We start from the raw sequence: 26,537 nt of genomic DNA on the forward strand, positions 1-26,537 counted from the left end.
TAAAGAGTTGTGGTGACTAATTTTATTGTCGAAATGGCTAGGCTGTGGTGCCTGTTTGGCAAAACACCAGTGATTGGAAGTTATTTTTTGCATTAACTAATATTTAATTCATTAGACACTAAATAAAACAGGTAATCCTTCATAATGTGAGTGGGCCTTATCCAGTCAGTCGAAGCTTTTTAGGCAAAGTGTGATGTTTACAGAAAAAATACCACATGTTACCACATATGGTATTTTTAGAAAAGTTTTCTAAAAAAATATATCAGCTATAAAAACTAAAAATTAATAGTGCTAAGCATAATTAAAAATATTTATTGATTATTAAAAACAGAATAAATTAAACAATATAGAAAGACATATTTCTAAAATTATTCACGGTTCTATAGATAGGGTTTGGTTTATTGAAGGCAAAAAATTAATAAATAGTTACCATAATTCGTACATCACAGTGTTTTGAGGGGAGTCCTGGAGATTTAACCCAGGGACACTTTATCACTGGATCACATTCTTAGCCCTTTTTGTTGTTTATTTATCTATTTTTCTAGCTAGTTAGCTAACTATTTATTTTTGGATACCAGGGATTGAACTCAGAGTTTCTCAATACTGAGCCACATCCCCAGCCATATTTTAGTTAGAGGCAGGGTCTGAATTGCAAAATGCCTCACCATTTCTGAGGCTGGCTTTGAACTTGAAATCCTCCTGCCTCAGCCATTTGAGCCACTGGGATTACAGGCGGTTTTCTTTTTATCTTGAGATGGGGTCTCACTAAATTGCTTAGGGCCTCACTAAATTTCCTTGAACTTGCAATCCTCCTGCCTCAGGCTCCTGAGCCACTAAAATGACAGGCATGTGCCACCATGCTCTGCTTAATTACTCACATGTGCAGTCTCTTCCCTCTTTGTGTTCTTACTTGATCACCTGCTAACTTGCCACTCCACCCACTTCTTGAGGAACTTTCACACATCTTTCTTGCAAACCAACCCTCCACTTGATGTGATTGCTGCTACTCTGTGATTTCAATAACTGCATCAATACCATGTACACCTTCACTAGCTCCCTATTCCCTAGTACCATCTACTGAAAGGATAGTTACTGTAGATCCACCTCAGCAACTCTTACTAGATAATTTCCTGGACTTTAAGAGCACAGAAGACCTTCTATCTCTGTAAGTGTAAACTGGATGGCTCCCTTTCTATTCCTCTATCCTTCCTCTCTCTTCCCCCCCTAGTATACCTATTCATCAAACTCACGAAAGCTTTAGTGCTATTTCACAAGCCTCTGCCACCAGTAAATGGCCCCACAATAAATGCCCAACTGTGAAGAATTTTCAGCCCCTAACTTAGCCCTTGTCCACAGTCTCAGCAAATGTTTTCCCTTCTATCTTATGTACACAGAAAAGATATGAATTCCTGCAACTCCCCAGCTCTTGCCTGTCGGCTTTATTCGCTTTTCTACCTCCCTCTTGCATGCATTGGGATTATAAAGTAAGAAAGCACTTTTTCTTCAAGTCACCTAAGTTTTTTTTTGTTTGTTTTCTATTTCCCCCATATTCTGGCTCCTATCAACTATCCTCTCTGCTTTACATCATTCATCTTTCCTTCTATTCAGTTTAATCAGTCATGGACTTATGACTATGTAATGAATTATGTGAGGCCCTGTATGTGTAGTACTTGACACAATATGCAGAACACTGATGCTGTGAACTACCATCTTTTATTATTGTTAATACAACAATAATAGTATTAATAATTACAGAATTTTTTATATAATCTGAAGTTTCTTGCACTTGTATACAAATAAAATCAATATGATATATGACATTGTGCGTTCCTTTTACTCCTGAACTCTTTCTTTACGTTACCTTTATTGAGTTCTTACTGTTCTAATCTCTAGTCTCAATCTTTTGATATTTATAAGAATTGAATGACAAAATCATTATAATGGATTTAACACTTTTTGAGGTAAACAAGTACTTGGTTAATGTTAGTGAAAATAGGTTTTATGATCAGATAATACTAACTATGGATTAGATATTATCATCCTCTGTTAAGGACTTAAGCAATTTGCCTCAAGTCATAAATGTAGTAAAAAGTGGAGATGGATTCTTGAAATTAGATTAATTTATTCAAATACTTTTGCTTCACAGTCCCTACTCTTGGAAGCTTTCTACTAAATTCCTGATTTGTTTAAAAAGAACCTTTTCCTGGCATCTACCCATATAATGCTTTTAATGCTATTCATGAAGACCATTCTTTCTGCAACTCCCGCAGTCTCATATATCCCTAGCATGCTACCTGCCAGTAGTAGCTCAGAGCCCTGTCAGCCATTGAACTAGACCTATACATGCCCTAATTTCATCCTTAAACAACCCTATAAAGCATTATTATCATTATTATAATCTCCATTTAACAAATCAGTAAAATTAGGTGCACAGGTTAAGAAAATGAAAATATATTGATTGCATGACTATACAAATTATGTACCTGGCAATGTGTAGATCCAGGATGGGAACCCAGAAGCTTAGATCAATGTCTATGGTCACAATTATGAGACTCAATGCCCAAGATACGCGGATAGATGGTGTATAATTTACGCTGAACACATGCATACTGAATAAATCCTTTAGATGACAGAATCATCCTAACAAGAAGTTGAAAATAATGTTAAGGGAATTTTTTAAATACTAGAAAATAATTATTTTCTTTTGATTTGTGGTGTTTTTAATATGTAGAAAGAATACTCAACTGTAATGTTCAATTTGAAGCAAAAGTATTTGCCTTTATTTTCTCAATAAACTCCTATTTTTATTTATTTATTTATTTGTTTGTTTGTTTATTTATGTTTAGTGTGTTAGCAAATACACGCTATCACGGATAATGCTTAGGCCCTGCATAGTTACAGAGATGACATAGTTTATTAATCTAGTGCCTGGCACTGGTTCCCCCGAGGAGATTACTCTTTTAAAATACACTTTAAAGTATTCAGGCTGAAAGTGATCTAGGAAGCCTAGAGGGAGGTCCCAGCTAAGGCTCTCTTTGAAGAGCAATAATGCTGTTTTTCCTGAGTCGAATTTGATAGAAATCAGAAAAAAGATTTATTGCACTATTAAGGAAAGGAAGGAGAGAGAAGAATGCAGGGAATAAAGGCACCAAGAATACATGCAACATTTGAAGACATGGAAAGAACACAGGTAGCGAAGATTCCTTCAGGTCCAGGCAAAGGTGTTTGCTTTGCTGGGGTGCAAATCAACCTCCACCATACCTGGAAGCTTTCAAAAAGATCCTTGTGTGCTCATGGAGTCTTGGTAGTTGTAGAGTTTGAATAAAAAATCAAATGGCACCATGAATCATGATTGGGTCAAACAGAATCGCCTGATTCAGGGACAGAAAAAACTACCCTTTATAAAGCAGGGTAGTTTTCAGAAATACTGAAGGAGGGTTTTAGACTTGAATGGAGTATGAAAATGAAATGCCTAGTCTTGACTCAGGAAATCTTGGGCTTGGACCAAGGATCTGTGATTTTTTTAAAGATACACATTTGACCCAGTTACTTTACTCCTTGGATTATACACAAAGGACTTAAAATCAGCATACTATGGTGATGCAGCCACATCAATGTTTATAGCAGCTCAATTTACAATAGGCAAACTATGGAACCAACCCTGGTGCCCTTCAGCAGATGAATTGTTAAAGAAAATGTGGCATGCATACACACACACACACACACACACACAACACACACACACATACATACATACTTTATTATTATTAACTATTACTCAGCTATAAAGAAGAATGAAATTATAGTATTTGCTGGTAAATGGATAGAACTAGAGAACATCATACTAAGTGAAAGAAGCCAGTTCCCAAAAAAACAAATGCAGAATTTTCTCCCTGATATGTAGATGCTGACCCATAACAAGGGATGGGAGGGAGGGGAAGTATAGAAGCTCATTGGATTAGACAAATGGGGATGAGGGGAAGAGAGAGGGGATGGGAATAGGTAACACAGTGGAATGAATTGGATATAACTTTCCTATGCTCATATATGAAACAGTATAACTCCACATCATGTAAAACTACAGAATGGCATCCTAATTGGAATGAATTGCATTCCATGTATGTATAATGTATCAAAATACACCCTACTGTCACATACATCTAAAAACAAAACAAAACAAAAACAGATACACAAGAGATTAGGATGTAAACACAGAGATTAAAAACCACAACATGGCTTCAAAGCTGGGAAAAAAGAAAAAAGCTCCTCCAGCAACATTTCCTGAGGATGTATTCTGACTGCATTATAGCAAATGAATATTTTTGAGGCCTTTAGCAATATATATATCGTTATTTGACTTGGTTATGATTGGAAATGGGGGGAATCATAGATTTTAGCTTAAAATTCATAAGCTAGTTCTAAGAATTCAAAGATGAAAAGGAAAAGCCACAGGTCCTATGAAAAATAAAGATAAAAATTCAAATGCACATTCATAAAGAGAAAATAATCAGGTTAAATTTACTTCTAAGAATTTTACAGTAAATGACATTAGCTCCCTAAATGTATTTCTTGTCCCCTACTATAAGTTCATCACTAAGCAGATCATCTGGACATACGTCTACCAAATGACCAAAGTTAATCTCTTTTCTCTGGGAGTTTATAAGACTTATATGAAACCAAAATTTAGAGGTATGAATCACATAATTTTGGTTAATATGTACAGTTACTTGTCTACATTGACTTATATTCAACTATATATAATCCCACAGTTCCTTCTATATGATTTTGAAATCTAAAAACCTCTCAAAAGAAAATTATTCCAAAACCTATTTAGAAGCATACTTGGCATGAGTGTGGCTCTGTCAATGATAAACACTATCTAAAGTGACTGGAGCCTAGTTATAAAGTTCATTTCTCCAAATTCATGTCTGATATGACACAGGATATAGACAGAACTACTCAATATATGTGGCTTTCATCCTAGCGTAACCTAGATCTCACTGGCAATGTTACAGGGATATTTTACATTCCCCAAAACTTTTCTAAAATCAGAAAAACTAAATCATAAAGTGGTCTCATACAATAAAAAATTATAAGGCAGGTAATCACACCAAATTTTCAAGGTATAAAATTTAGAAAGTAAGTTATAATTCCCAAGGGAGAAAATAAAGAGCTCATAGTGAGCAAGAAATCTTGAAAGCTACAAAATAAGTGAAAACTAGATATAACAGTGGAGAGTAAGATAATAATAAAATATATCTTATTTTTTTAGATGAAGAACTTTCACTGAAATAAGTTGCAAACTTTTTTTTTTTCTCTATTGGTAACCACAAGAGCAAACATATAAGCATAGATGCATATCAGAATAGCTTTCAACCTTTTTGGGAAACAATACAACTTTCTGTTAATAAGGTTGCTCAGGAGTTGATATTTTTACCCAAGTAACAATGTAGAAATGAATTGTACACCACTATAATTATATTTATTTTCTTGAATTCTTTAATAAATTTAATAGGAGGACTTTCTAATTAATGCCATCTTTTATGTCACTTTATTAGTATTAATTATATCACCTTTTATTTTAAAATATTTTTAAACAAATTAATCTAATTTGTAACCAAGTTCTTTTTTATGTATATTTTTCAAATCCTCAACTCTTTATAAATTCATTTATGGTCCTTACCATAATGGATTTATAAAGAGTTGAGGATTTGAAATTTTTCTCTCTCACCAGAGCCCCCAGTAGTGTTCTGCAAATAGTTGGTCCTCAATTAACATTGTACACTAACAGATTCTAATTGAAAGTAGACTTCTGGGAACTTCAGTCCAAAAGTCTGAAGAAATGTCTAGGAATTTCAGAATCAGGTAGCCTGGAGGCAGTAGGAACAGTTAAATTGGTGGTTGCCATTCTGATTGTGTATCTGTGGGATGTGCAACGGGGAAAAATTTCAGTAGGTGCTCTATGGATACATCTGAAGAGGTGCATTTTACCAATAGTAAATGTGGTAAATAGACAATAATCAGCTTCATAAGGATAGGCCTAACATGATTTTAAGTGAACTTTTCTATTTGGTCTTCTGAATAAAAGCAGTAAAAAGATATGTAATGGTGGGCGTTTTTGTGGGGAGATGTGATGTGGTGGATTTATTTATTAATTTACTTGTCTTTTCTTTTTTGGAAATAGGGATCGAACTCACAGCTTCATGCATGCAAAGCAAGTGTTTTACCACTCAGCTATATCCCAGCCCCAAATTGTGGGGTTTTTTCCCTAAGCTTTTTTATTAGAAATTCTAATATTATTTGGAAATTAGATTGGTAGTGTGTCCCACAAGTAAATAATGCTGATAAACAAGCATTTTCCATTTATAGTATATACAAAATTGAAAAATCCTGTACTGAATCTTATTAATAGAGTAATTACCACGAGAGCCACCCCTTTTAATAAGCATTGTAATTACCATATCAAACATTATTAAGACTTTCTAAATCCAGGACTGGTGCTTTGGAAGGATGGGTGAGGGTGAGAAAATTCTGCTTAATGGAATTGACTTAGGGCATTAGTTTTCTCCCAGGATTAGCCACACTTCTAGAATTCCCATCAGTCATTCTGTTCCTTTCTCTAAAAATTTCGGTCCAGAAGTCATGTTGATGGGTCCAGTGGATGGGGTAGAGGGGAGGATAACTTGTCATCTTTAACTTCACAGTTTATAAGTCTTCTAATACAGGAAAATTGTGTTTGTGGAACAAATTGATAATGTGTTATCCTAAGCTTCCACTAATTTCTCTCCTGTAAAGAGATAGTAAATAAATCTATTGCAGACAGGAACAAAAAAAAAAAAAAAGGAAAGAAAGAAAAGACTGCTTGATCTGAATATAATCAAATGCAACAATCCACCTAAGTGAAATTAAAGTGGGGATATATTTTAGAAATAAGAATGCTTACAAAATGTTTAATGGATATTGGAAAAGATTTGTCTCATGTGTGAACAGTGTCTGCAAACATGAAAACTTATTAAGCTAATGTCTCTGAATCTAATTTCTTTTTGAATTAGAAATAAGTTTTAATCAAATCTTAAACTTTAAAGTAGTCTGACCTCTATTACCCAGTGAGCAACACAGTCAGGGCTGGGAATAAGTGAAAGAATTAGGTGGGCATATTCTTAGAAAATTGTTTAAATATCTTCAAGAATCTTAATGTAACAAATATATTTGAAGATAAGAATTTAAAAATTCAGAACCTTTATTTTTCTATTACTGCATAGAATATACTCTTTGTTCCTCCAAAGATGGAAGCTGAGGCTTTCAGTGAGTGGCAATTGCTCTCAGAAAGAGTGAATAAAAAAACACCAGTAATAGGAGAATGCTGATTCTCATAAGTTATTCTGCAATCATGAAGTCACAGTTTCTTTATTTCATATCTCCCATAAATGGCAGATCATTAGTCATATGGTCTAACATCCCTGGCTGTAAATGTTCAACCCATCTTTCAAATTAAGATCTTGCTCCTCCCACCCATCTTAATCACTATTCCTCCAAACACTGTTCTTTCAGTCTCGCTCCTGGGTCTTTAATCAAAATATTCATCCATTAAAGAAGACCTATGGCTTTTGCCTCTATTTATTTAAACACTGCTCTGTCAAGAACTGTAAGGGGTCTGATATTTTCCCTAATTGCTGGTTACTATGTTTCCCATCACAGTTTCATGGGTGCTGGTAGAAAACAGAAGTATCCTTGGTCAGAGACAAGAGACTATATCAGTGAAGTGTCAGATGAAAATTTAAACTGCATGTTTTCCATGATTATTCTTCTACTTCAGTCTTCATCAAGGCAATGTGGGTCAACCCAGATAAATGTCATGCACACAGGTTGTAACACAGCTAAGGAAATCTGAGCTTAGAAAAAATCCCATCATACTAAAGTCTTCTTAGAAAAGCTGTCTAATATTTGCCTCTGAAGGATATAACTGTAATTATTCTTATCAAGAAACAAACTTGGGGCTGGGGTTGTGGCTCAGTGGTAGAGTGCTTACCTAGCATGTGTGAGGCACTGGATTTGATTCTCAGCACAGTATATAATAAAAAAATAAATAAAGGTCCATTGACAACTAAAAATTATTTTTAAAAAAGAAAGAAAGAAACAAACCTGCCCTTTGCCCTGAAAGAAAGATGCTATCACTAACATCCTAGGCTGTTTCTTACATAAACATCCTGGAAAAGGAGAGTTCAGGGCACAAGCTATTTGAAGACATGTAGAAATGCCAAGGAGCATTGTCTCTTAGATCTCATCCCTCAAACTATAATGTAAATGCTACCTCTTTCATGCTCAGAGGCCACAGTAACCTTTTATTCCTGGCATGCACTTTCTGTGACACTGGCACATTATTCACTGTTGTGTAATTTAATTTATTGTTACCCTTATTACTTAACATTTGTATTCCATTTAAATGAATTACATATTTCACATTGTCTTTTTAAATAGCTGAAACTCATTTAAGGCACTAATTATTTAGCAAATTCCTTTTTAATTTCAGAGAATTCAGTGGAGCTATATTGTGAGTAGGCACGCAAATATCTTTCGAATAAAGATAAAAATCAAAGGTATTTTTAAAAATAATTCATCCTAGAAAACATGGAAACATAATGGGGGTAATTAATCTAAAGGGTTAATCATAAAAATTTAGGAAAAAAAATATTAGTTTTCAGAATCTGGCAACAATATTCCCTATATTATTGCCTAGTCTTTATTTATGAGGCAAAATCTTTTTGCTCACTTTTTTGAGAGTCAGATACTAAGGAATATCAATTCTTATGAAGAATTAAGAAAAATTAGGGTATAAATCTATAGTTCTCAGTTTTAGAGTTGACAATCTTCTGATAAAGTTTGGAATAAAATTAGGTTTTACTTCTAGAAGTTAAATAATAAGAATTTCTAAGGTAAAATCTTCAAATCTGCTTTATAAACTTAAAAAAATCAAGCTACATGTGTATACATTTTAGACAAATAACATTCTATATTATTATATAGAAAATAATTTCTAGTATTTCCAATACCCAGAGGCAACATTTTCTAACTCATCTCTTAAATAGTCATATTTGGTATTGCCTTCATATTTTCAATATTTAAATACTATTTACAGATTTTTTTTTTCACAGTGTCTTACTGATTTGCTGGCAATAAACAATTTCTTATGCTAACCCTTACCCATTCTTCTTTTATTTATATCTTGTTATATATTAGGTAAAATGCTGATGTTATCATGCTTATGCAGATATTCTTCATAGTTGAATCTTGGACTATATTATCATTACATTTCATTTTGTATATAACATTTTCAGCCTCCTGTTAACAACTTCCATATTCTGTACACTTACTTTTGTATACACTACCATTCCATATTACTAAAATTTCCATGAAAAGTCTACAATTTCTCTCTAAAGCCCAGTAGTTGCATCTCTCTCCTGGAGACATATTTTTCTTCCAATTTCAAACTGTCCTGGTTGTTTTGTTTTGTTATATTCTTCCAAAGGCATAGAAAGAGATTTATTTAGGAAAGTAAATAAATTTAAGAGAGAATGGGGAACATATGGAGATATGCCTGTGGGGTAAAGCTAGGGATATGCATTCAAGGGAGAATGAGTGCCATCTCCAGAGGGAGAAAGACAAATACCCTTGGTGTGGGGTATTAATATTGATAGAGGGAGGTTTCTAGGGACTGGACTAGTGAAGGCAGGGTACAGCTACACAATTTCTTGACAGTGTTGCATAGGCTTGAGCATTGCCCTTATGTTTCAAGGGCATGAGTCAAGTGCATGGCCAAAAAAATGTTGGTAAGGAATCAGAATTGTTCCTAGGTGCTTTTGGTATCTCAACGGTTCATGGATACTTCCTTTAAGATTCAGTGTTTTTCCTCTGTTCCAAAATCTCAGCCCCTCTATCCAGAGGTTGATCCCATAATCTTAAAGGCTGGTGTTGTGTGAAGACACATCTTCTATGGTTGCTTCAGGATGGCAGGGGGCAAAGACCTTGACTAGTCAGGGATCAGAAGTCTCATCCTGACTTTCTAAAAGAGATAGACATTGGTCTCAACTGTATGGATTGGTTGGAATTCTTGGGTTGCCATTCTCTTCAACAAGGAAGTGTTGTAATCTGCAAAATATAAACAAAGTCAATATCTCTGAAGTTCTCCATATGGGCCACCAAGAGATGTCACTGGAGAAAATAAGTATCCAAAGAAGGGTCCAAAGAGTTCCCAGAGAGAAGGGGGAACCTGACTCAGGACCAGTGGCTTTCTTCACATATGTGATGGAAAAGAATTGCATCAGTTGCCAATCAAAGGCACAAAAGATTTATTTTTATTTAGTAAAGTAGATACATATTCAAGGGAGAATGTGGGCCATCTCAAGAGAGAGAGAGAGCTACCTTTGGGATAAAACAAGAAATATGCACTGAAGGGGAAATGTAGGTCATTTCCTTAGAGAGAGCCCTATTTTGGTTGCTTTCAAAGTCAGACATATATCTATTATCACAGTGTCCTGTTTCATTATCATCCTGGAATTATTTTATGCATGATCTCCTATTTTTAAAATTATTCTCTATCTTTTTCTGGTTTACTTACAAATTTTGGTGAAATACATCAAAAATAGTTATTCCCAATGTTTTACAATTTCATGGCGTCATGGATTAGTGTGAATTTTATTTACTCCATTGCTGTTATTATATTCCTTTACTGTGGTTTTATTATGATTTCAGGAAGAAGATGTGAAGAATGTGTATGTTTAAAATATCAGGTTTAAGTAGTATTAAGTCTACATGTTTCTCTTCAATATACAACTGATAGTTTTTGCACTCTCAAAAGGTATTTCTTACCATAAGAAAAGTTACAACTGATCAGTTTTTGATCGGAATTGGTTGTATAAATAACTATATTGATTAGACTTTAGAAAAAAATTAAACACTATGTGGTCATGAAATCTACCAAGCTATAAATATACCTTTATTAAGGTTTTATATCTCTTAAAACTCTTCAAATGCTTTTACAATTCTTGAAAAATATATGAATTAAGGCATGTGTTTAAAATAATTTCTTGGAATGTGTTTTTGAATAAAATAGCACAAAAATATATGTTTGGAAGTTACTTTATAAAAATTACATAAACTCAAACTTTTTCTACTATAAGAAATTTTTAGAAAGGTGGGAAATATTCCTAATGTTGATTTAATAAAATGATTAAAATGTAAATATCATTTTACAAATATTTAAAATATCATCTAAAAAAGTCATCTCATTTAAAATCACTCCACATGGTAGTAAGTCCCTTTTCTGACACTAAATTTCCTCATCAAAATAATGAATGGTTAACACTAACTTTTAGGTAGCTTTTAGCTCTAACATGTAGAAACTTTGGATCAGAACTCGAGATTTAATGAGACATATGCATTTCACTCTTTATAAAAATTTTCCAACAATGCTGTACTGATGGCATTACATTAATACATATTTTTTGTATTAAATAAGCATTAATACATCATGGAGCAGTTTCTAGAGCTAACCTATTGCAAGGAACTCAAGGCTAAATTCTAATATTAATTATTTTAATTTTTGTTAAATCCAAGCCATAGTTTACCTCAGTTTGGTGTTGAAAATATAATCCTTATTACAGACTTTTAAAACAATTTTATATCCTATGCCCATTCTTGTGTTCCTAGTTTTACAAATGTTGATGACTGCTTCACATGTGGAATCAGTTTAGAAAAAGAAATAAATATGCAGGGTGCAGGTGTTGATTCTAAAGCCATGACTCCAACCTGAAAAACTGATACCATTGTTTTAGCATTTCCTAAAATAGTTCAAACAAAAGTATATAAAATACAGTTGTCCTCTTGTTTAAAGCTTATAAAATGAATATCTGTTCAATTAAGCAGTTCAATATCAAGTCAAAATCAAAACACAGATGAATTTTAATATTATTAACCAATTTTAGACACCAAACATGCCAAAATAAAAATATAGCATTAATATGCTAGCCACATTCTTATCAATAATGATATGGAATGTTTTAAATTACTAATATTCATGTTTAGAAAATATATTTGAACCTAAAATTTCTGTTGCTTAGTCAAGATTATACTTATAGCATGTGGATTCTTTAAATAGGTCGAGTTGTCTCTACTGTAAAAGCATTTTTTTCCATCCAAACATGTTTGAAAATTTACTATATGAAGTAATTATTCAAACCTCAAACCTTCATGGACAAGAACATTTATGTAAAAAGTATGTTTATATGCCCATATTGAAAAGGTCTAACTGGAACTGAAGGTATTCGCTGTGAAATTTATGTTAGAGAGATGTCACATTTATAGAGACAGTCCAAAATTTAACATATTATTCTATAGTATTGAAATTTTATACAGCTTTCTAATAAATCCTAGCCACCAAAAATGTACTGAAAATAGTACTTCAATACGGTATGCATCATAGTGACATTTCACCTAAATAACATAAACAAGTTGTTTGTCAAGTCCAGTTTGTGTGGGGAAAACCCCAAGGGAAGTCAAAAGAGAAGAAGGTAGCAGAGCTGATGCCTTCAGGCATGGCTGCATGGAGCATGATACCAGCTTTATGAGATTAGCAGGGCTGGGAAGATGGAACAGTGTTATCTTCCCAGCAATTTGTACAATATAAACTACTCAGGCACAACCCAATCTGAACAGTAAGAGATATGGAGATAGAAAGGGGTAGATATAATGCAGAATAATGTTGAAAATCTTTTTAGTAAAAAGAAAGATTATTTTCTAAGTCTCTAAAAAGTGATTTCCCCCATTTGTATTTGATTTTTAACCCAACAATACAATTTTGTATTTATTATGAAACTTATTGTGGTAGCAATACAGTTCACAGTTCACAGGGGATGTGTTTCAGAAGTTTTTAGACTTTAGAAAGATGATATAGTACATACACCACTTAATTATATAACACACCCAGCAGGATCTGTGCCTCTCTGATCAAACAGTTTCCTAGCTATACATGTGACTATTATTCAAAGTAGGGTAAATAAGGAGTATAATATCTATTTTTCTATTCAAGTCATTTCAGGTCATATTTTGCTACCAACCTAGTTCACATAAGCTTTTGCTGAAAAAAGTTACCAAAACCATATATTCATTTTTAGAGATTTTTTTTAGATTTTAGAACTGTGTTTAAGGTATTGAGATGTGTAATTTAAAACTTCATGACCTAAAATATAATAACAATAAAAGAGAGGTATATACTCTAGAAAGTTATGTTACAGAACTATTTAATCAATTTAAATAAAATTCAGTATAATTTAAATTTATATCTGAATAATATTCCTGAAAATATATGGAGGCTAGGGACTTGGCAATGTTTGAAAGTATACAACCCTTGTACCCAGACAATAGGGAGAAAGTGATGCATGGGATGACAGTGGCTGAATTATGCCAGGTGATATCTCAGGGGCTGAAAGGTAGCACAGAGAATGGAATATGGACTTCTACCTTGGAGGGAAACAGCAACCATCCTAATGTGAAAGATGAATCGCAAGTGTTGCTCAGGTACCTACTTCCCAGTCATCTGGATAACTGAGATACAGTATAGGGTCAGACACACAGACCCTGTAACTCCTAATTCTGTAGCCCCTATCACACATAGATAGAAAAGCAAGGGGAAAAGAAGAAAAACAGATTTTTAAAAATGAACATTTCATGTGTTATTTATGTATGAATTACATTAAGGAAAGGAGAAAAAACTTATATTCTTTTTTTTTAAGTTGGAGATGGACATAATACCTTATCGTATTTATTTTTATGTGGTGCTGAGGATTGAACCCAGTGCCTCACATGTGTGAGGCAAGTGCTCTACCACTGAACCACAACCCAGCCCCCCGCTTATATCCTAATATTAGAGACTTAAATGTAATTTCTTATAGAAAGATAACAAACAGAGTGATAGATAAACCCATGCAAAACATCAAACTGAATGTAGACCATTGTTTAATGGGGAAGGAAGTAAGGAGACCAAGAAGACTTTAAATATATTTCCAAGTAGGAAAACACAACTAAGAACAAATAGAAATCAGTCAAACACTTTTCAGGTGGCACAGCATTGTCCTGGGTTGGTACTGATTGCGTTCAACAGGGTTTGATCAAAAACAGACTCCACAAAGATTTTTGGTTCTCACAGACCCATTCAGATAACTTTGCTTACATATATGATGTGCATTAAAGAAATAACAATAGCTGTGTCCACATATAAGCAAAGTGAATAAACACAAGTTAAAGGACATAGAGCATGAACCTTGGTTTCATAAGAATATAGAAATATAAGTATATATATATATATATATATATATATATATATATATACACACATATATATATATATATATATATATATATATATACACAAAGAATATACATCAAATACTAAGATACTGATGGAATTATCTGTAATATTTATTATCATCTTATCAATGTATTTCCTAACTCTTCTATAATGAATGTGTACTATTATATCATAGAAATTATGCAAATTTTTAATGAAGATTTCTTTCCTCAGAAATGTATTAAAACATCTTTCAATACCTTACACATTTACATTCTCAAATAGAGCTCTACTATGGTTTTTGAGAAAACCATAGAAGTTGGACAAAAGAAATCTGTGTTGGGCTTACAGTTTTCTGGGAAATGTACTTACAGTATACATCCACTCTGATTGACTTTATGGCTGGGGACCCCAAACCATTCTCTGCTTTACAGTAATATCGGCCTCCTTGGTGTCGCTGAATATTTGTAATCCTCAAAGTTTCATTGAAGACACTGGAGTCTTGGAATCTGTCAGAGGCACTTCCTGCTGTTTTGGTCCACCTGATCTGAGCAAGCATCAACAAAGATTGTTACTTTAGGTTGGTTTTCCCACAGAAAATCAGATAGCAATTACTCATTTGAGAAGTTTGTTTTCAGAGCTACCATACTACCTTTCCTACCTAATTAATGAGAAAGCTTTCTTAAATCTATATGCACAATTAAATTATAAAATTTTAAGTGTACACTTACTATTGTACAGTTCTTATAATTAAGATCAAAAGTCTAATCAATGTGTAGAGAAACTTAAATTATAATATAAAGGGAGTTAAATATCAGTAGCATATTAGAAATGTGAATTTCCGTCTTTTTTGTTGAACATTTCAAAATTTCTTTCATATTTTTCAAACTTTGTTAGACACTTTTTACTTAATTGGTCTGGGAAGACTCTCATGTTTTTTTGGATATGCTTCATTATTTTATTTCAAATTTCCTGTTTGATTCGGAGAGCCCAGGCATGTTATCATAATGGTTTATTTAGATTATGTGTAATTTTATATACCTAGCTGTTAAAAGAGATTTTTTTCATTAATGGCTATGCTTTAACAAGCATGCAAATAATTTCTCTATTTTGATAACTAGAATTCACTTTACATAAAAAAATATTTTTCATAAAATATGTAAATTTTTTCAAGGAGCACATTTCTATTGAACTACCCAAATACTTCAAATATCTAAGAAAATTCATTATAAATAATACCATTTTTTGAACACAGCTGTGTGCAAAAGACTTCATTTTTTACTAGCAATAATGACTGGCATTCAACTTAAATCTTGTGTATTTTAGTTTATAAAACTGGGTGGGGAGGTGAAGCTGCAAGCTGATGTTGTATGTAAGTTGATACAAAATAGAAAGTAAAAATGATTTACATTTTGTCCCTGCTGAATAACATAATTTTACTTGTTTTTATTTTAAGGTTGAGAAATAGTAGATAGAATCCTCTGGTCAAACAAATGTGATGAAACACGAAGAATGAAAGTAATATTTGAGTCTTTACAATTGAAATCTTACAGTGCCACCATTATATCTCTTTTCACAGAATGTGCATTAAAATATGTGATCAATGACAATGAAAAAGTCTTTTAAAAATTTTCCATATCATTAAAGTATAATTACAAATGTAACCAGGTTTTCATTTGTGAATGAATTGTAATTTTTATCAAGAGATTGATTAAAAGTGAGAAATATCAGACATTTACCTCAACATTTATTTGTGCCTGGGATGTACAAAAAAATGTCATTATTCCTAACCAGCCAGTTTATAAAGTTATTATTTATAGGCTCCTAAAAAGAAAAGGCCTAGCAAGAATAATGTTTTGATTTTAGCAATATTTCCACTGGGAAATTTCAGGTTTTATTCTGATTTAATTTCAAATTCCACAAGTTAACAAATAAAAAATATTTAAATAAGTGACATTTTTGTTTTTCTTATAAGAGAATTTAATGATTTTTTATTTAACTATTTTCTTGGTTCTATTTAACATAATAGTAGAAATTATTTTGATAAAATTATATAAGCATGGACTATATCTTATTCTAATTAGGATCCCATTTTTATGGATGCACATGATGTTGGGATTCACCATGGTGTATTCATATATGTACATAGGAAAATTATTTCAGATTCATTCCACTGTCTTTCCTTTTCCTTTCCACCCCCTTCCCTTCCTTCCATTTGTCTAATCTACTGACTATCTATTCTTACCTTCTCCCCCTTATTGAGGCTTAGCTTCCACATGTCAGTGAAAACATTCTACCTTTAGCTTTTGGGAGGTTGCCTTATTTAACTTAGCATGATATTCTCCAGTCTCATCCATTTACCAGAAAATGTCAGAAAGATATGCTTCTTAATGACTGAGAATATATATATATATATATATATCACATTTAACCTGTTTATATTCATAATTATAGTTTAACAGTATGGAAAACATTTAAAAGACTTTTTAAGTGTCATTAGATCACATTTTAATGTACATCCTTTGAAAAGAGATACATTGGGGGCACTGTAAGATTTCAATTTTAAAGACTCACATTACTTTCATTCTCCATGTTTCATCATACGTGTTTGACAAGAGGATTCTACCCACTGCTTCTCAACCTTAAAATAATGTGTGTATATATACCACATTTTCTTTATCCATTTATCTGTTGAAGGACACCTAGGTTGGCTCCATAGCTTAGCCATTGTAAATTGAGCTGCTATAAACATTGATGTGGCTATGTCACTGAAGTATGTTGATTTTAAATCCTTTGGGCATAAACCAAGGAGTGGTATAACTGTGTCAATGGTTGTTCTATTCCAAGTTTTCTAAGGAGTCTCCATACTGCTTTCCATAATGATTGCACCAATTTTCAATCCCAGCAGCAATTGAAAGTGTACCTTTTTCCTCACATCCTCAGCAACATTTTTTTGTTACTTGTTTTCTTGATAATTGCCATTCTGACTGGAGTGAGATGAAATTTCAGTGTAGTTTTAATTTGCATTTCTCTAATTGCTGGAGATGTTGAACATTTTTTCATATATATGTTGACAACTTCTATTTCTTCTTCTGAGAAGTGTCTGTTCAGTGCCTTTGCCCATTTATTAATTTGATTATTTGTGGTTTCTTGGTGTTAAATTTTTTGAATACTTTGTATATCCTGGAAATTAACACCCCATCTGAGGTGTAGATGGCAAAGATTTTCTCTTGTCTTCACATTCTTGATTGTTTCCTTTGCTGTGAAGAAGCTTTTTAGTTTGATTCCATCCCATTTATTGATTATTGGTTTTACTTCTTGCTAGGGAAGTCAGTTGGGCCTACATTTTCTTCTAGTATGTACAGTTTATGGGTCTAATTCCTAGGTTTTTGATGCTCTGGATTGAGTTTTGTGCAGGGTGAAAAATGAGGACTAAATTTCATTTTACTACATATGGATTTCCAGTTTTCCCAGCACCATTTGTTTAAGAGGCTATTTTTTCTCCAATGTATGTTTTGGTGCTTCTCTTTAGTATGATACAGCTGTGTTTTTTTGCAAATTTGTCTTTATGTATTCTATTCTGTTCTTCTTATCTGTTTTAGTGCCAATACCATGCTGTTTCTGTTACTCTAGTAGTAGTATAATTTAAGGTCTGAAATTGCGATGCCTCCTGCTTCACTTTTCTTGCTAAGGATTATTTTGGCTATTCAGGGTTTCTAATTTTCCAGATGAATTCGTGACTTCTATTTCTATTTTTTGAAGAATGTAATTGGAATTTTGATGGGAATTTTATTGACGCTGCACAATGCTTTTGGTCGTGTGGCCATTATAACAAAATTGATTCTGCCTAACCAAGAACATGGAAGGTTTATAGATCTTCTAAGGTCTTCCTCAATTTCTTTCTTTAGTGTTTTGTAGTTTTCATTGTAGAGGTTGTATTCCTATTTTGGTAGATTGATTCTCAAGTTTGTGTTTTGCTTTGTTTTGTTTAGGCTATCATGTATGTGATGGATTTTCCAATTTCTCTTCTGTTGATTTGACACTAAATATAAAACATAATTGATTTCTGGGTGTTAATTTTGTATTCTGCTACTTTACTGAATTCATTTATGAGTTCTAGTTTTCTGGTGGAATTCTTTGGGTCTTCTGTATATAGAATCATGTCATTGGCAAATAGATGTTTTAGTTCTTCATTTACTATTTATATCCCTTTACTTTCTTACTTCTGCCTAATTGCTCTGGCCAAAGTTTCAAGGACTCTCTTGAATAGAAATGGTAAAAGTGGACATCCCTGTCTTCTTCATTTTTTTAGAGGGAATGCTTTAAGTTTTTCCCCATTTAGAAGGATGTTGGCCTTGGGTGTGTCATATATGGCTTTTACCATGTTTAGGTATGTTCCTTCTATCCCTATTTTTTCTAGTGTTTTAAGCATGAATGGATGTTGTATTCTGTCAATTTTTTTCATCTATTGAGATTATGTTGTGATTATTGTCTTTAAGTTTATTGATGTGCTGAATTACATTTATTGATTTCCTTATGTTGAACCAATCTTTCATTCCTAGGATGAAACCTATTTGATCATGATGCACTTTTTCATGTGTTGTGTGCGATTTAGCAGTCTTTTACTAAGAATTATTGCATCTGTGTTCAACAAAGATATTGGTCTGATGTTTTCTTTCTTTGGTGTGTCTTTTTCTGGTTTTGATATCAGGGTGATACTAGCTTCATCGAAAGTGTTTGGAAGAGTTCCCTCATTTCCTATTTCATGAAATAATTTGAGGAAGAATGGTATTAGTTCTTCTTTAAAGGTCTAGTAGAACTCTGCTGAGAATCTATCTAGTCTTGGGCTCTTCTTTCTTGGTAGGCTTTTGATGGCTACCTCAATTTCTTTACTTGAAATTGCTCTATTTAAAATTTCTGTATTCTCCTGGTTCAATTTGGTTAGGTCCTATGTTTCTAGGAATTTATCAATGTCTTCATGATTTTCTATCTCATTCAGGTATATATTTTTAAATAGTTTCTAATTATACTCTGTATTTCAGTAGTGTTTATGGTGGTGTTTCATTTTTCATTATGAATTTTAACAATTGGAATTTTCTCCCTTTCTTTTGGTTAGCTTAGCTAAGGGATTATCAATTTTTGTTAATTCTTTTAAAGAACCAACAGTCTGATTTGTTAATTTTTAGCATTTTTTAAAATCTCAATTTCATTGATTTCAGCTCTGATTTTAATTATTTTCTATCTTCTATTGATTTCAGTTTTGATTCTGTTTTTTCCCCTTTGGACTTGAGGTATAACACTAGATTATTTATTTGATATCTTTCTATTCTTTTAATGTATGAGATCAATGCTATGAACTTTCCTCTTAGAATCATCTTCATAGTGTCCCAAAGATTTTGATATGTTGTATCCATATTCTCATTTGCTTCTAAGTATTTTTTTTATTTTGCCCATGATTTCTTCTGATATTCATTTATCATTCAATAGTGAATTAGTTTCTACTTGTTAAAGTAGTATCTATTTTTTATCTTACCATAGATTTCTAATTTCATTCCATTTTGATCTGATAGAGTACAGCGTATTAGCTCTCTTTTTGTATTTGTTAAGTGTTATTTTGTGGCTGGATATGTGGTCTATTTTAGAAATTGTTCCATGTACTGCTGAGAAGAAAGTGTATTCAGTCATTGGTGGATGAAATATTCTATATCAGTCTGTTAAGTCTAAATTATTTATTGTATTTTTTAGTTCTGTAGCTTCTTTATAAAGTTTTTGTTTAGAAGATCTATCTACTGTTAAGTCAGCCATGTTAAAGTCATCCAGTTTTATTGTGTTGTGGTCTATTGATTCTTTATATTGAGAAAAGTTTAGTTGATATATGTAGATGCTCCATTTTGGGGGGCATAAATATTTACAATTGTTATTTTTTGGTGTATTATGCTTCCCTTAAGCAGTACAAAGTATTCTTTTTTGTTTCTTCTAATTACCTTTGGCTTGAAGTCATCATTATCTGATAATGAGAACAGAAACCCCTTGTTATGAATCCATGTGAAGAATATTTTCATATCCTTTCATATTCAGTCTGTGGATATCTTTGCCCATGAGATGAGTCTCTTGGAGACAGCATATTTTGGGGTCTTGTTTTTTAATGGATTAAATTAAATCTGCTAGCCTATGTCTTTTGATTGACAAATTTAGTCCAATTACATCCAGTGTTATTATTAAGAGATATTTATTTCCTATTATTTTATTTCTAGTTTTTAAGTCGAATTAGATTTGTTTTGCTTGACTATTCTTCTAATGAAGTTCTCCCTCTGTTCTCTGCGGGTTTTCATTTTATTCTCCAATTCTTCTTTATGAAATATTTTATTGAATATGTTTGGAAGTGCAAGCTTTCTAGTTGTTAACTCATTGTAAGTTTTGTTTATCATGCAAGTTTTTTACTTCATCTTCAATTCTGAAGCTTAATTTTACTGGATACAGTATTCTTGGTTGGCATGCATTTTCTTTCAGAGCTTAATATATACTATTCCAAGACCTCCTTCCTAGTTGTAAGGTTCTAGGTTGAAAATCAGCTGAGGGCTGGAATGGTTTACCACTAAATGTGACTAGTCATTTTCTTCTAGCAGCATTTAAAATTCTATCATTCTATGTGAAGTATTTTCATAATAATGTGACTTGGGAGTGGGTTTGCTGTAATTTTGTGAATTTGAAGTACTTATGCCTCCTATATTTAATTTTCCATTTCATTCTTAAGGTTTGGGAAATTCTGACATTATTTCATTGAAAATATTATAATATTCATTGATATTATTTAATTCTTTAATTTGTACTTCATAGCTTTCATCTATCCCTATGAATCAGATTTGGCCTTTTAATGTTATGCATTATGTCTTTAAAATTCTGATTATAGTTTCTTATTTTCTCCATGATCAAGTTGATTTTCAATATCATATACTTTGTCTTCATTGCCTGAAACTCTTTCCAAGTGGTGTATTCTTTGGGTAATGTTTTCCATTAAATTTCTAATTTGGTTTATTTATTCCTTCATTTTGAGGATTTCTGATTAATACTACTTCAGATCTCTACTCCCTTATTAAAGTGATCTTCCACTTCTTATATTCTCTCTCTGATATCACTCCTTGCATCATCTTGTACCTCATACATAAGTTTAGCATGCACTTTCTAAATTAGTTTTCTGGCATGTCCTCTACTGTGGTATCAATGCAGTCTATTGTTGAGGCATTCTATGTTGTTTGGGGTGGATTGTTTCATTGCTTTTTCATATTATTTGTGTGTCTATTCACCTATCCAAATACATCAGAAGCAGCAGAGTTTCTACCCCCATTAACTTCTAGTGTCCCTTTTCACAGACTAGGGGGAACCAAATAATAGTAATAACCTATCTAACAATAAACTAAGTTCTTGGTTCCTATTATGGCATTTATAATGTTAATTGGAACCAAATAGTAGTAACAACCTGTATAACAATAAAGTTCTTGTTTCCATTATGACATCTACAGAGCTAATTAGGATAATTAACAGAATTGGTAGGACTAGCAATTTCCATCAGTAAGAACAGTAAGGGATCAATATTATGTCTGGCATAAAATCAGATAATAGGTGGGATATTTGACTTCCACAGTATTACTGCTACAGCATTAGTGATAGAGGCTGGCATTGTACAGACCAATTAGTGCTAAGAGATGTAAAGAATACAGAGGAAAAAAGAAGAGATAGGTGGGCAGAAAGGGATTTGCAATTTTGATAGGTGAATGTGGGTCATGCAAAAGCTGTATAGGATGTGACAGTTATGGGGGAGGAGAAAAGATAGAAATAATGAATTAAAAGAAGAGTGAAAGAGAGAACAATAGAATTTGTTGTTAGGAAAAAAAAGGGGGGGGGAGGGTAAAAAGTGGAACAGGACAGTGAAGAAACAAAACAAAGCCAAAATATAATAATCAAAAACACTACCTCTCAAAAGAAAGGAAAAATGACTACCTTGAAAAAATGGAGGAAATGAGAAAACAGAAACAAATATATATAAATATATATGTGCCCGTGAATCTTTCAGCACACACAGAGAAAAATAATCTTGAAATTCAGGAGTCATTTTCACTGCAATGGATAAAAATAGTTAATGAGAATATGTGTTTGCCGTATCCAACTCTTTCCTTCCGTTTCTTCTTGAGCTATGTACTGGCTACAAGAGTAGAGGCCACGAGATGCCAGCTGGAGTTCAAAAATTTCTCTGCTTCCCTTCTTGGTGGTAAGATGAAGCTGGGATAGGAAATAGTGTCAGCTCCACACCAGGGTGAAGCTGCAGCTTGGTTCTGTGAGATAAGTTCCTGTAGGTGGCAGTCTTGGGGGGCAGGGCTTAGGTTTAATGAGGCCTCACGTGATTTATTTGAGTGGCTAGTTATCTGAAGATATTAAATCAATATACCTCAAAGCCCCTCAGGTATCAATCTAAGCTAGGACACTGTACCAGGGATCTCCCGAGAGTCTCTCCAGGGATCCACTCCTGAGATGCGGCAGCTAGTCCCTCACTTCTTCTGCCGCTCATGGATACCACCCTTCTTGGCCTCCTGTGGTCCACCCCCAAGCATAGTCACATCCACCTGTTCAGTTTCCAGGAGGCTCTGGGTTGGGGTTGGTTTCTGAGTGCAGATATACCCCTCCCCCCTCCCGCCCCTATTCAGACACCCAACCTGCTGCAGCTGGTCCTATTAATCCCCTAGAAGCAAAAGGGTGAGAAAGCCAGATTCTCTGCAGGCTCCCCAACTTGTAGGCAAAATATTATCCATGCCAAATTTTCTCCATACTTTGGCAAGCTCAGTCTAGGTCACATGGGTGGTATCTGCCTACCCTGTATATGGGAGCCAGCCCTTTTTCCCAGGTCCGAGTTTTGGTTCCTGTATCTGCTAGATGGCACAGTGTTGTTAGCTCATGATGGCTTCTGCCTCCACTTTCCCACAGACCATTTTTAAATAGGTGGCATCTTTCATGTGTCAACTTATGTGCTCCACAGCCTCTGGATCAGCCTCGGGCAGGCTGCTCCTTTGATCTCAGGATTTTCCACACTAAGACTGTCCTTCCTGTTTCTTGACTTTTTCCTTCCTTTTGTGCTAATTCTGCTGCTCCTACTAGCAGCTCAGCTTAATTTTTGTCCCTTTTCCTTGTTTAATATACCCCAAATTTCTAAGTCTCTAAGGCACTCTTGCTGTCTAGTATTGAGTTTTAATGAAGTCCCCTTGTCTCCCACCTTGCTGAGAAGCAGTATCCCCCTTGCTTGAATCCCAGGCGAAATCACTGCTTCCCTCTAGTCTACCATCTTTCCACCCCTTAATGCTCTTTAAGCAAACAGATATCTAACATGCCATCTAAGAAATAGCTAAATTTTAATGAAAATATCATGCCTTCTTTGTATATTACAATGTAATCCTAAAGTTGATTGGAAAAATTTCAGAATACAAAAGTAAATTCAGGATAAAAATAGTTATGGAAGTAGACTAGCTTTCTGATAAAATTTATCTTATATATTTGCAACAGAATGCAGAAAAATGAGCATACTGCCTGTTTAATAGTGTATCATGAAAAACAATGTAAATATCAAATAATGGAGGGGAGGTTAAAATTGATGAGTCCTAAAACTGAACTAAATTAGTCATTTAAGAAATTTAAATACAAAGTGTATCACTATGTTAAAAATTAACAGAAGAGGGCTGAGGTTGTGGCTCAGTGGTAGAGCGCTTGCCTCACATGTGTGAGGCACTGAATTTGATTCTAAGCACCACATATAAATAAGTGAATAAAATCAAGGTCCATCAACAACTAAAAATATATTTTTAAAAATTAACAGAAGAGAATATTATCACTCATATAAAAGATCATATGTTTATACACATATTGATAATATGTTCATTACAATCACACAAGGAGATACATAAAATTTAATAGAAACACTATGAATGGTGCTGGGAGTAAGAAGAGTAAAAGTGTTTTCCTTTTTGAAAATTTTATTTGAAATCCTACTTGCATTTAATTTATTTTACCCTGAAAAAATATTGGGCTTATTGTAAATAAGTTCATAAAATGAAGTAGAATTCTGTAATGAAACACAGGACATAAAATTTTGGGTAGGAGTGGAATACAAAGGAGAGCTAAAATTAATGTCAGGGGGAAGGAAGAAGAGGAAGTAACATTATAGAATCTTAAACATTGGGATGGTTAGATGGAGAAGAATATGTCTCTGTGGAAAAATAGTAGGTATCTGTTTTACTAATAGCCGGAGGCATAAATGATGATTAAAATAATAGAAAAAGGCATAGTTCCATTAATGGAAGGAAAAATGAGATAAAGGGGGCAAAAGTGGAAATTATGACGAAGAGAAAAAGGAAGTATATAATTTTAAATAGAAAGTTTTTATTTCACTTTTTATTTAATAAAACATTTTCATTTTATTTTTATTTAATAGATAACTAATAATAATATATATTTATCAAATAAAATGTGTTATTTTGATATATGTATACATGGTGAAATGATAAAGTCAAACTTATTAACAAATCTATTACCTCATATACCATTTTATTTGTGTGTGTGTACTTGTGTGTGTGTGTGTGTGTGTGGTAGAAACATTTGAAATCTAACTTTAAAGCAATTTTGAAACATACAGTGCACTATGAAGTACTGTTGCCATCATTCTGTCAACTGATACTACAAACTAAGAATAGCATATGTCAGTCATAGACTAGATATGATTACATTGAATTTGCCTTTAAAAAGCATATTGGACTGGATTACAAAGTTAAAATATGGCTGTGGATACAGCTCAGTGGTACAGCATCTGGGTTTGATTCCCAACTCTCCCATTCACAAAATAGGTTAAAACATGATTTTATGAAGTTTGCATTGCATATAGATAAAAAAAATACATATAGTATTTTGTATATGCCATATATATATTCCAAATTCATTATATATGTATTATACATATATACATACATACATATGTATAAAATATGAGGTAACAATAAAAGATTAGAAATCAAGATTGGAAAGGAAGGCATGGATGGAATGGTAATAGTTATTAAAATAAGATGAGTCAATCAGAAGTAATTCTTTACATATATCAAGACTAACACAAAAAGAAAACCATTGCTTTATGTAATGTTAAAATTAAAAAACAAAACCATATTTCTATTAATTGGTGTTCAGTACAATAAATAAAGCAAATAAAATTAGAAAGGGGAAATGAATGTATTGCAGTGGGAAATTCCAGTATATCTCTTTGAGAGTTAGACAGTTATAGAAAATACAATATTTTTTTAATTAAAAAGTAAAAAAGCCAGGGAAGAGCTAAAAAATATAAACAAAATATTTAACTAAGAAATATATAGTCTTTCACTCATAGAACAATGGATTTTATCTCATGTCTATTAAACATTTGCAAAAATTAATCACATCATTGACAATAAAGAAAACCCTAATTATTTTTTTAAAGTATAGATAGTACAGGCCATGTTATCTTGATTAAATCAGTATAGTTATAAATAAATAAACAAAAGATTATTAATATATGGAAACCTAGTCAATACTCAAAGAGAAAATTAAAAGGGAATTTCCTATTGAGAAACTTATGAGTAGAAAACCAGTAGTGATTAAACTATAACTACACTGAAATGAATATATAAATATATAGCTTAAATATCTTATATATTAAGAAATGAATTAATGTAATACACCAAATTTATTTTAGTTTAATTTTTCTGGGCTTTACCCTAAACTTCCATTTCCTCTTTCTATTTTAATGTCTTCTCTTAGAGATTCTTCTGAGCTATGCTGCCAGGGGATAACTTTGGGAGAAGCAAAAAAAAGTTAAGTACCACAGCAAGACTTCATGGATGATTCAACAGAGAAGCCCCAGAACTTAGTGCTATAGATAACGTACACATATTGTGTAAAATAATGTACTTGAGTTGAAAGTTGAAGGGTTTGGGGATATAATGCTAATGATGAATCATAAGTAAGATAGAGATATTATGGTGACTTTTACAAGAGGAAAGTTAGATTATGCCATGTAAAAGATTTAGAGAGTGAGGCAGGCTAGCCTCACTGATGGATTAGTCCTGCTTCATTGAGTACTCAGGTATGCACACTCTATTGAGAGCCTTTCTACAGGATGTTGCTTGAACTC

The 26,537-nt window shown here is 32.9% G+C and overlaps 1 protein-coding gene across 1 annotated transcript in view; it reads right to left on the minus strand.

Moving 5' to 3' along the window:
* The window catches only part of Mdga2 (MAM domain containing glycosylphosphatidylinositol anchor 2), a 759,648-nt gene that overhangs the window by 317,065 nt on the left and 416,046 nt on the right, over window positions 1-26,537 (minus strand). Inside the window, exon 3 of the mRNA XM_027929596.2 lies at window positions 14,714-14,888. Coding sequence (XP_027785397.1) covers window positions 14,714-14,888 — 175 coding nt within the window. The remainder of the gene's footprint in view (window positions 1-14,713; window positions 14,889-26,537) is intronic.

This window comes from Marmota flaviventris, chromosome 2 (assembly GCF_047511675.1).
Source record: "Marmota flaviventris isolate mMarFla1 chromosome 2, mMarFla1.hap1, whole genome shotgun sequence".
Taxonomy (NCBI): domain Eukaryota; kingdom Metazoa; phylum Chordata; class Mammalia; order Rodentia; family Sciuridae; genus Marmota; species Marmota flaviventris.